Below are 13,145 nucleotides of genomic sequence, written 5' to 3' on the forward strand. Positions count from 1 at the left end.
TTTTAGCTCGACTTGTCCATTGCATCGCCCAACAATTATAAAGAAATTTTCAACGAAACAAAGATGAACGGTGACTTTGTGACGCAAGATGCGAATAGCGCAATTCTTGCTCAGAATATGCATCTTGTTATTGCGACAGATATTTTATCTAATAAATCTTATCATGTTTTCGAAAATCTAACGACTGCCTTAAGACCTGGCAGTTTTATTCTTCTACAAGAATCTGCCAAGCAACTTGACTGGAAAATTGTGCTGAAGGAAAGAGATCTGACATTGGCTGGAAGACAGATTGATTCTGTAGGAAAGAGTTATCTATTATTTAAAAAACAGAAGAAGACGAGAAAACCGATCATAATACAGATAACAGAGAATAATTTTTCGTTGCTGGAAAGCGTGAAAGAGGCGCTAAAAAAATCCGCTAACGAAGATGAGGAAGCTCAGGAAGTGATCCTTGTTTCTCAAGACGATGAATTATCCGGTAAGACCCCTATGAAGTTGGCCCCCCAACTTTTAAATTAAAAAAAAATAAGTAGTTCTGATTGCCCCCCGAAGAGTTCTAGAGGTCTCTGTCAATTTTAGAAAGAGTTCTGCCATTTAAAGTAACGAAAATACCATTTGAAAAACCGGGGGGCTAACTTCACGACGCCCCCCCATTCTGCGAAAAATTCAATTTTTCTTAGAGTTTTCATAAGATTTCAAATAATTCTAGAGTTCTAGATAGGTTTTAACAATAGTTCCGCTCGAAATACCGAAATATTTAGATTTGAAAGTCTGGATTCAGGAAACGAAAAATTGCGAGAACTCCTTCAGTTTTGGTTTTAGCGCTTCGAGCCTTAATAATAATCATCAGAACTCGTGAGGGGCTACCCAGAACTCTCAACAGAACTGCGGCATTATTAAAAAACTTTTTACTTAGACATTTTCGATCTTTGAAACTTTAAGTCGCCAGAACTTTTTAGTTTTCGACTTGAGCGCATCAAGTATTAGAGATAATCTTTAGAACTCTTCGGGGGGCTACCAGAGCTCTCAACAGAATTGCGAAATTATTAAAAAAATTTTCGACCTGAGGGACTTAGAAATTTTCGGACTCTGCAACTTTGAGTAACCAGAACTTTTTTGTTTTCGACTTGAGCGCATTGAGTATTAAGGATAATCGTTAGAACTCTTCGGGGGGCTACCAGAACTCTCAACAGAACTGCGGAAGTATGAAAAAAATTTTTTATCTCGAATAAAAATAAATTTTTTTTGCAAAATCCGACGTTTTATTGAGAGTTCGAGGTAGCCCCTCACGAGTTCTGATGATTATTATTAAGGCTCGAAGCGCTAAAACCAAAATTGAAGGAGTTCTCGCAATTTTTCGTTTCCTGAATCCAGACTTTCAAATCTAAATATTTCGGTATTTCGAGCGGAACTATCGTTAAAACCTATCTAGAACTCTAGAACTATTTGAAATCTTATGAGAACTCTAAGAAAAATTGAATTTTTCGTAGAATGGGGGGGCGTCGTGAAGTTAGCCCCCCGGTTTTTCAAATGGTATTTTCGTTATTTTAAATGGCAAAACTCTTTCTAAAATTGACAGAGAACTCTAGAACTCTTCGGGGGGCAATCAGAACTACTTATTTTTTTTAAATTTAAAAGTTGGGGGGCCAACTTCACAGGGGTATCCGGTAAGCCTATAAGAGATTTATATACCCTCACGGAAAATAACTTATAGTAACTACTGAAATTACAACTATTGAAAACTATTAGTGCACATTACATTAGTAATTTCGCGCACTGTTGAAATTCGCACTAGTAATCTGCACTAGTAGTCACATTTAAAAAAATTAATTTTCACCTATTTATCAATTAATACACTTTTACTATATTCACTCCTAAGCTTTGCTATTTGATATAATATATGTATACTCTACAAATTTTGTTACTTAAAATTTTCTTCTTACCAAGGGATTCGAACCTGAGTCGTTGAGCGCCGCAGTCCTCATCCTAATCCACTACGCTATCGAGTATATCTGATGAGCGCGTTTTAAATTCTTCTTATATAGAACTTATACGACAGTGTGCTCTTAACGTTATCTCACAATAGTGTAACGTATCACTTTTCGCCGTTTCGATTAAATTTGTGACAGTAAGAAATATTATTTGTAATAATGTTAAATTTGTGGCATGTAAAAGAAGATAACATTATTTATTTATTCATATAAATCATTCTCAGTACTTGAATCTCTATAGATTCTCGAAAACTAGAAAGATTTGAAGGTTTATCTACAGTTTCAACTAAATAATGAATAAAATATTAGAATTAAAGAACAATCAGTTAAACTTGCATATAGCGATAAATAGGATTTTACATACTCTGAGGAATAATCAGATTGTGTAACACTCTTCAATGCAGATTTAACAAGACGATGTTTCTGGACGCGTTCGCGAATTTTTTAAGATATAACACGACTTTGTTAAGATATGTACTGATTACAATATACAATTCAGTATACATTTAATGAGTATAATGTTTCCACTAAGATATATATTATAATACCTAACAATAATAATACTATTCGGCAGTGATAAACAACAATATATACACAAGAATATACCCAGTAAGCAAAATGTTCGCAGCCTGCCTGCAGGCTGGCAACAGATTCGATCAGAAACCCACACCAGAACCATAGTCATCTGTGTCCGCATTAAGCTTTTGTTTTGGCGGCAGAAACTGTAGAACAGAACCTGACAACAGATTGTCGACAGAATCTGTATAAAACATAACTGGACAACAGCGCCGCGCAGATCCTGCTCGGTTTCTGCCGTCAATCTGCTGACAGATATTAGCAGGCTCTGCTCGGTTTCTGCCGACTATCTGCTGTCTAGTTATGTGAGCAGATATTGTTGTATTTCTGCTGACATACTGACAACATCATTTGTTATATCAGTTCCTGTATGCAGTTTGCAGTCTTTCTGCCTTCAAAATTTGTAGCGGGTATTTGACGAAAATCTGTTCTAACAGACTTGGTTATCTGGGTAGACTGTTGAACACTAGAAAAAATAATGTTCACTATTGGTTAATATTGCAAACTTCTGTACACTATTAGTTCGTATCATTAGTTCGCATTATTAGTTCGTATTAGTTCACATTATTAAATAATTGGTATACTAGTAGTGTATATCACATTCCAATGATTCCCACTAGTCAATAGTTAAGAACTGTATAGTGGACACTACTTATTACTAATGCAACACTAATCATTATAATAGTGATTATTGCTTAAAACTATTAGCGTTCAATAGTTACTATTAGAAATGCAAAAGTTCTTTTCCGTGAGGGTATACATATATACATATACATACATGTAAAAAAGGATATTTTTGCAAGAACTTTTTGACACTCAAGTTATTTGCAAACAGTTGTATAAAATACACTTCACAACTTTGTAATAATATAATATTAGAAACTAACATTTTTCTCATAATTTTTCATTAGGTCTAATGGGATTCATGACTTGCATCCGATATGAAATCGGCAGTACAAATATGCGTTACATTCTCATCCAAGATAAGGACGCTCCCAAGTTTGATTTATCCGTGCAATTCTATGCGGATCAACTCAATAAGGAATTGGTGGCTAACGTGTTGAAGAAAGGACAATGGGGTAGCTATCGACACTTACGATTTAATCAGAACAATGCATCTTCACAAGTGGAGCACGCTTACGTAAATACATTGGTCAGGGGAGATATAAACAGTCTAAGATGGATTGAGAGCCCGTTAAATTGTTACCAGGCTGATAAATCTCCAGATACGGCACTCTGCAGTGTATACTACGCATCGTTGAATTATAGGTAAGTATCGTTGAGCATCATGCATCGCTCTTCCAATTAATAAAGATACGTCGATTAAATATATTTTGCGTGAACGACAGGGATATCATGTTGGCGAACGGTAAGTTGTCACCGGACGTCTTCCCAGGAAAATTAACTACGGAAGACTGTCCATTGGGATTAGAGTTCTCTGGCAGAGATGCAGATGGTCGCCGCGTGATGGGTATCAACAAATCCGACGCACTGGCGACTACCGTACTGGCGGATCTCAGCTTCACCTGGGAGGTGCCCGATGAGTGGACGCTGGAACAAGCAGCGACGGTGCCGCTCGTCTACGCGACCAGCTACTACGCTCTGCTCATGCGAGGTCAATTGAAAGCGGGCGAAAGCATATTAATCCACTGCGGTACAAGTGGCGTCGGTCAGGCGGCAATCGCTATTGCTTTGCACATAGGTTGCACGGTTTATACTACCGTCGGCACACTACATAAGCGAGAATTTCTCAAGAGGATCTTCCCGCAATTGACTGACAGGCAGATCGGCTGTTCGCGGGATACGAGTTTCGAACAACTGATTTTCACTGAGACGCATGGTCGCGGGGTCGACGTGGTATTGAACTCACTGGCCGAGGAGAAGCTACTGGCCAGCATACGATGCCTCGCTACGAATGGCCGTTTTCTCGAGATCGGCAAGTACGACTTATGGAACGATAATCCCTTAGGCATGTCGATGTTTCTGAGGAACATCTCCTTCCACGGTATACTGCTGGAGATGTTGTTCGAAGATTACGCGGAGAGGCAGAGAGTGGTGAAACTCGTTTCTGAAGGAATCAAGAATGGCACAGTTCGCCCGTTGATCTCAACCGTCTTTTTCATGGAGCAGCTTCAGGAGGCATTTAAATTGATGGCAAGCGGCAAGCACATCGGTAAAATATTACTGAAGATAAGAGATGAAGAGCCGGTGAAGTGTACAGTACCTATGCGGAAAACAGTGACCGCCATATCGCGTACTTACATGAATCCGAAGAAGTCATATGTACTAGTTGGCGGTCTTGGTGGGTTCGGCTTGGAGTTGGCCAACTGGATGATCACTCGCGGTGCCAGGAACATTGTTCTAGTATCGCGCACGGGCATTCGCACCGGCTACCAAGCATTTTGCGTGCGCCAATGGCGCGAAAATGGTGTACAGGTCCTGATTTCTACAGCGGACACTACTGCAATAGCGGGTGCCGAATGTTTAATCGAAGAGAGTAACCGATTGGCTCCTGTAGGCGGTATATTTAATCTGGCGGTCATCCTGCGCGATACTTTGATCGAGAATATGAAAAAGGAGGATCTGAAAACAGTGATTGCACCAAAAGCCGACGTCACGAGAAACTTGGACACGGTATCCAGGAAATTCTGCCCGTTACTGGATTACTTCGTCGTATTCTCATCTATGTCGTGTGGTCGTGGCATCTTGGGCCAGTCTAATTACGGTCTCGCGAACTCGATCATGGAAAGAATTGTGGAGCGGAGACAGGCTGACGGATTACCTGGTCTTGCTATCCAATGGGGATTTATTGGAAATGTTGGATTAATGGGTAATATAATACGGAAAATGTATCGAGAAGATAAAAGATTCTGTTTTAGTATCAATAATTATATTAATAACTAGCTGGCGCCTGTTCCTCGCGCGCTTGGTATATTTGAAAAATATAAAGCATAAAGAACGTATTTTTTTACGACGCGCACATTTTTAGAAGTTGCAAGACGATTGCACATAGCCTATGTTACTTAGGAAGATCTAAGCTATCCACCAGTGAAAGATTTTTTCAAATCGGTTTAGTAGTTTCTGAGATTCCCCCGAACAATGGAACAAACTTTACCTCTTTATACATTAGTATACATTTACAAATGTTTTACAGAGACGTTAATCCTTTTATCATGATTTTCTTCATAGTTCTTCGATATCTTGACTCTCAAAGGAATATGAAATTTCAATTGAACAGATTATAACAGACGTTGTTCACATGACGTTGCACTTTCTATTTCTTTTTTTCTCTTTTATTGCATGTTTTAATACTTTTTTTTCTGACGATATAAAATTGTGATTTTCTATGCAAGCATAATGCAGATATATGTATGTAATACGTATAATATATTGAAATTTCTTCGTTCAGTTTGGAAATTGCTGTTCTATTTATATTCTAGAATCCATGGAAAATAATAACATCGTCGTAAACGGTATTGTGCGGCAACAGATATCGAGTTGTCTCGAGACTATGGACATCTTTCTTCAACAACCACATCCAATATTAGGGTCAATGGTATTATCCGAGAAGCATCAAACAGCGAACAGCGAGGACAAAATCGATCTTGTCAGTGCTGTCCTCAATACATTAGGCATTAAGAACAGCAGTACAATGAATTCTGATGATACCCTAAACAGTATGGGTATGGACTCGCTAACAAACGTGGAAATAAAGCAGATTCTCGAGAGGAACTATGATATCATATTGTCATTACAGAAAATCGGGACCTTAACGGTTGCTGAACTGCAACAAATGTCTGTGACACGAAATGTCGAAAGAATAAAAAAGCATTAGCTTTAGTAGCACTCTGCTGCCGCTAACACAATTACGAAAATATATTCTTTTCAATAAAGAAAATATATATTCAATTACTATAACTTTTTTCTTCATATTCCTTTAATACATAATCCTTATTATACTATCATCAGAGAGGAACCTGAGAATCTAAAGTCACTTTGAAAAGCTTCATTATATTTCTTTATTTTATTTCGATACGGGACCGCCTCAATTTTGTGCGTACAAATTGCCAAATTTTTGTAAAAAGTATTTTATTGTGCAAATGGCAGCACAGAGAACCTCGAGTAAGGGCTCATGCCCACAGGACGCGATAACGCGGTAATTCTGGTAATAATGGGTGTTTTCCAGCAACGACACAGTGCGACACAGTGTATCATTCTATCTTTGTTGTTCGCTGGTATTGAAAGAAGATAGAATGATACACTGTGTCGTATTGTGTCGGTGCTGGAAAACACCCAATATCTATATAACTTCGGTATTACCAGAAATGCAAGACGGTGATTGGCCACCGCGTTGCCGCATTACGCATTGCCGCGTTACCGCGTCCTGTGGGCATGAGTCCTTACTTGAGGTTCTCTAGTGCTGCCATTTGCACAATAAAAAGCTTTTTACAAAAATTTGGCAATTTGTACGCACAAAATTGAGGCGGTCACGTTCGGAAATGCGATTGGTTATTACAACCCATACAGCACAAGATCGTTCTATGATCATTCATAGAATAATATCGGAGAATGTTTAGAATATTCTCATATAATTCTTTAGAGTTTCTGTGAAACTTCCATGGAACATTTGAAGTAGACAAAAACTCACATTCTCTGAATGTTCTATAAATATTCTGTAGCATATTCTATGAACATTTTGCGTATGTTTATGGACTGTTTCTATATATATTCTATAGGATATTCTACACTCTAAATAATAAGTGTTTAAAATTTCAAACACTTTCGTTGTCGCCGTTTTCAAGATTTTTATTAATGTTTGACATTTCAAACATTTACCCAGATAGCAAAATCTGAGCAAACAAATTTCGAGCAGTGCCTGCTACAAACTTTTGATACCAGAAAAACAACAAATTGGAAGGAAGATCTGTTTTCTGGAATTATGTTGTCAAATTGCTGCCAGAAGTGTGACAGAGCCTGCTGTCAAGCAACACGAGCAGATTTGCAGCAAAAACCGCGCAAAGCCTGCGCTCATACCTGGCAACAGATTGGTACCAGAATCCGAGCAGGGTCTGCGCGCAAACCTTGAGAGCAGATTGATAGCAAACACTATGAGTAGACGCTGCACCCAATCAGCTGTTTAAATGGCTTTTATATACCCAGTCAGCCAAACCTGCGAAGAACAGACATTGGTAAAATCTGTTCGACAAAATATGTGAGCAGAGAGGCCACAGATTGGGTACAAAATCCACCCAGTAAGCACACCATCTGTGTCCGCATTAAGCTTGTGTTCTGCCAGCAAATCCTGCTTATAACATGATCTGACAGCAGATTGGCGGCAGAAACCGAACAGAGCCTGCCGACATAACCTGGCGGCAGATTGGCGGCAGAAATAGAGCAGGATCTGCGCAGTGTAGTTGGCAGCAGATTGGCGACAGAAACCGAACAGAGCCTGCCGCCAACCTGGCGCCAGGTTATGTCGGCAGGCTCTGTTCGGTTTCTGTCGCCAATCTGCTGCCAACTACACTGCGCAGATCCTGCTCTATTTCTGTCGCCAATCTGCCGCCAGGTTATGTCGGCAGGCTCTGCTCGGTTTCTGTCGCCAATCTGCTGTCAGATCATGTTAGCAGGATCTGCTGGCAGAACACAATCTTAATGCGAACACAGATGGTACCGGATCTGTTGCATTATTCTGATTGAATCTGCTGCCAATCTGTCGACATACTGCTGAAGGTTTGCTTACTGGGTATGATCTATATATATATATTGTATATTGCTATATTAATAGTTTTCTTTATTCTGAAGAAGGAATGTGGAAATAAAATTACATAATTCGATAAAATTTATATTTCATTAATTTAATTTTATTAATTAAATAATATTAATATTATTTATACAATTTATATAAGATTAAAATCAATCTGCTCTCAATCTGATAGTTTTAGAAGACGTCTTTTATAAGAACCCAGATAGCCAAACCTGCATGAACAAATTCTGAGCAGTGTCTGCAGTAAATTTTTGATGTCAGAAAGGCAACAGAGTTTATACAGAAGTTGCTCTTTCAGATGATGTTATCAAACTGTTATCAGAAATGCAATAGTGTCTGCTGACAGGCAATGTGAGCAAATTGGCAGCAGAAACCGAGCAGAATCTGCAGCTTTTGACACAATTCAAATTTAAACAGATAGGAATATGCGGTTTCGCTCCGCACCGCTATGCGGTGCACACGTTGAGTTCTTACTCGACGTTAAGATTTATCCTGACAGTTATATAAGTTAATATACGCGCCTTGGTATGATAATATTAATTTTTCTGAAAATTTTTGTACTTGCGACACAGAGACTCCCATGGACAACATGAAAAATTATTATTTTCTTAATATTTTTCAGAAATGACTGGATAAGAATTTTCGGTATCTCTATGTATGAAAATTTATAAAACATAATAACAAGTAATGATTTTTCAAATTTTTTTAGATTTTCTGATTTATTCTGAGAAACGTTCCAATTTTTTTAGAAAATATGATAAATTTTTCCACCAGGAATATTTATTTTATAAAGATATTGTTATTTTCACAATTAATGTTAGGTGCCATTTCTTTTTCTAACAAAGATGTATTTTATTTAGTAGAGTCCCTTAATTGATAAACCTCAAATCCGCCATTTTCGATCCCACCAATCAGGTGCGAATCCACGATGTCCATACTTTTACTTGAGGTTCTCTAGTATACTCTATATAAGGTGTCAAATACACAAATATATAAACTAATTTGAACTCTGTACGGTGAAATCTGTTACACTGGCTCCGGCGGGGGAGAGGGGCGAAGCCCCTGCCCCCGCCTTCCCGCGAAGCGAGCTGTGAAAGAGCGTAGATAGCTGAAAATTTGTGCAAAATTATTGAACTTCTTTGGTTATTAATTTTTTAATAAACAATAACCGCCGGCTAAAACTTTTTGAAGGTCACTCAAGAGGGTGACCTTTATAACATATGTCAAGGTCAAGGTCATCGGGACTGGCTCCCGTATTATGCATAATTACCTTATTATATGATAATATATTAATTATAATAAAATATTTAAAATTTATATTGTTTCTAATTTTATTTTAAATAAACGAAAATTTACATTAATTAAAACATTTTAAATATTTTAAATACACCAATTTCAAATACCTACAATCATTTTTCGCAGTGTAACAAAATTAAAATATCTGTTAACATATAATAAATATAGAAAACTGCATTTTCATAATAAATGTTTAAATAGATTATGATTTTAATAAGTATTATTATTTTATCCTTTGTCTATCAAAATATGTATTTGCATAAATATCTAGAGTTTAAAAAGCAATTATACACAGAATATTGATGCATAGTAGACACGTAAAAAATAATTGGTGTATCTCAAATATTTAAAATATTTTAAGTAATGTAAATTTTCATGTATAAATTATACCTATATAAAATATCCTGTGAATATTCCCAAACTCTGTTTTGTATATTACGAGAATATTTCAAAGAATATTCTGTGGCTCTATTCAGCATATTATAACCCAGCAAACACAGAATATAACTATTATATATCTCAGAAGTAACACGTAATATAACAGTTGTTATACACTATTAATATTAAGGCTACATAATTTCTTTTATAACTGTAATATTACTTTGTTTTAAAACTTTATTATAACTGTGTTATTTCCTGGTTAATAATATATAATAATATATAACAGCAATATAAATTGAACATAACACGTGATATTACAAATGCTATATTATTATTACTTTGATGTTATACAACGTGTTATATAGAGATGTTATATTCATTTTATATTATATATATTATAACATGAATATAACATATATATTTAAAATGTTGCCTCTTTTCGTTGTTGCCCAGCAAACACGGGTATATAACTATTACATTACCGTAATAAAACGGAATGTAACACGCAATATTACATAGATGTACTAGGTTATATACACGTTAGTAGTAATTTCCTACTCACACATGTTACAATTATATTGGGTCATTAAGTATGAAACTTTATAAATGTAAAAGCGCCATCTTTAACATTTGTTATCTCAAATTTGGCGCCAGACGTCAGTATCAGGTTAGGTTAGTGTGATAGATGTATGTTCGCTCTTCAAATGTCATATTTGTTTGTTCAAATATCTTCATTAGTTTTATTGGTGGATTCTTTTTTATGGAACTATGGAAAAGTCCAAAATTCGTGTGATTTATGAATATGAGTTCCGCCGTGGAACCACAGTGTCGGAGACAGCTCGTAATACCAACGCTGTATTTGGTGAAGGTTCAACTACTAAAGCAACGGTGGGCAATTGGTTCAAAAACTTTAGAGATGGAGATTTCAGCCTCGCTAATGAGCCACGTGGAAGACCAAAGACGAAGGTGGATAATGATCACTTGAGAGCCGTAGTAGAGTCCGATCCATCTCAAAGTACACGTGAATTGGCATCGATATTCAATGTTTCCATACCCACCATATTGGTTCATTTAGCTGCAATTGGTAAGATAAAGAAGTTGGACAAATGGGTCCCGCACGAATTGACCGATGCGCAGCAGGCGCAACGTCTAGAGGCTTCCCTTTCTTTGCTTTCCCGTCACAAAAATGAATCTTTTTTTAATCGAATTGTGACCTACGATGAAAAGTGGATACTCTACGACAATCGTAAACGCTCACATCAGTGGTTGAACGCTGATGAACCACCGAGACATCACGCGAAACCCAACATTACACAGAAGAAGCTTATGGTGACTGTTTGGTGGTCCAGGTCAGGTGTTATCTACTACAACTTTATGAAACCTGGTACATCGATAACGGCTGAAGTATATTGCAAGCAACTGGACGAAATGATGCAACAACTTGCTATTAAACAACCGAAATTGGTCAATCGGTCAATGCCAATCCTGTTGCATGATAATACTCGACCGCACACTGCACGACTGACCGTGGCAAAGCTACAGGAGTTGGAATTGGAAACTCTCCGTCATCCACCATATTCACCAGATCTATCACCTACCGACTATCACTTCTTCCGGAATTTGGACAACTTCTTGGTGGGAAAATTCTTCAATTCTCAACAGGCAGTCGAAACAACCTTCCGCGACTTCATCGATTCCCGTACTCCTGGCTTCTATAGTAGAGGCATAGACCAACTACCACTAAAATGGCAGAAGTGTGTAGATAACATGGGCGCATACTTCGATTGAAAATAAATCATGTTCATGTGCCAAAAAATGCAAAAGTTTATGTTCTATTTGTAAAGTTTCATACTTAATGACCCAATATAACGTGAATATAATACGTATGTAACATGTTATATACTCTTAACAAAGTTAGCCAATAATTATATAACATATATATAATCGTGATGTAAATTATGTAATTGTTATATTACTGTTATATTTTTTGTAACTGAATAGTAACTGTAGAATGAAAATATATATTTTATACATACTAATCCCAGAAAAGGTCTTTGAATTAATTCTAAGCGAGAACAAACTATTTCATTTGCTTTCGCTCGAAATTAATTCAAAGACCTTTCTTGGAATTAGTATGTATAAAATATATAAGTTAATACAGTAACATATACAATAACAATCACGCTATAGTTATTATAATGATGCAGTTTTTCCAGAGGAAAAAGAAAAATATAAATATTTAATCATTATATTTTGCACTCTAAACATATACATATAAAATATACACAGCGTGTTGTTGCGTGTATGGAAGCGTTCTCTTTATCCAAGGTAATCTTTTCTAACAGTAACATTAATATTAAAAGTATTCAAAATAAGTATTACATTATAAAGAAAACTAAATATTTGTACATATAATTTTACCAGTATTCTTTAACTTATTGCAGTTAATCTATGCATATGTAAAATGGTAATAGATGCAAAAGTTGCATTGCAAGAATGCAACGCCGAGTCATTTCCACTTCTACGGAGCATTTAGAAATACTTAATTTCATTATCAATCTTTAGAGTTGTGTACATTTGATAATGATAAGCATTTCTAAATGTTCCGTAGAAGTGAAGACGACCGATATTGTATTCTTGCAATGTGACTTTTGCATACATAACCTACTACACCATTTTAATTACATATACATAGGTTAACTGCAATAAGTTAAAGAATACTAGTAAAAATATATGCACAAATAGTTAGTCTTTATAATAATACTTTTAATCAATGTTAGAAATTAAGGATTACCTTGGATAAAGAGAGCACTTCCATACCACGCAACAACACGCTGACACGATGAAAGAACCAGCAAGAACTGAAAAGAACGCAAGGATACCAACAACGAAAAGAGGCAACATTTTAAATATATATGTTATATTCATGTTATAATATATATAATATAAAATGAATATAACATCTCTATATAACACGTTGTATAACATCAAAGTAATAATAATATAGCATTTGTAATATCACGTGTTATGTTCAATTTATATTGCTGTTATATATTATTATATATTATTAACCAGGAAATAACACAGTTATAATAAAGTTTTAAAACAAAGTAATATTACAGTTATAAAAGAAATTA

At 36.2% G+C, this 13,145-nt stretch overlaps 1 protein-coding gene across 1 annotated transcript in view; it reads left to right on the forward strand.

The window, feature by feature from the left end:
* The window catches only part of LOC105287194 (fatty acid synthase), a 30,906-nt gene that overhangs the window by 4,410 nt on the left and 13,351 nt on the right, over positions 1-13,145 (forward strand). The window contains exons 4-7 of the mRNA XM_026975468.1: positions 7-478; positions 3,479-3,836; positions 3,917-5,397; positions 6,008-6,441. Coding sequence (XP_026831269.1) covers positions 7-478; positions 3,479-3,836; positions 3,917-5,397; positions 6,008-6,402 — 2,706 coding nt within the window. The 3' untranslated portion in view covers positions 6,403-6,441. The remainder of the gene's footprint in view (positions 1-6; positions 479-3,478; positions 3,837-3,916; positions 5,398-6,007; positions 6,442-13,145) is intronic.

Source organism: Ooceraea biroi, chromosome 2 (genome assembly GCF_003672135.1).
Source record: "Ooceraea biroi isolate clonal line C1 chromosome 2, Obir_v5.4, whole genome shotgun sequence".
NCBI classification, from domain to species: domain Eukaryota; kingdom Metazoa; phylum Arthropoda; class Insecta; order Hymenoptera; family Formicidae; genus Ooceraea; species Ooceraea biroi.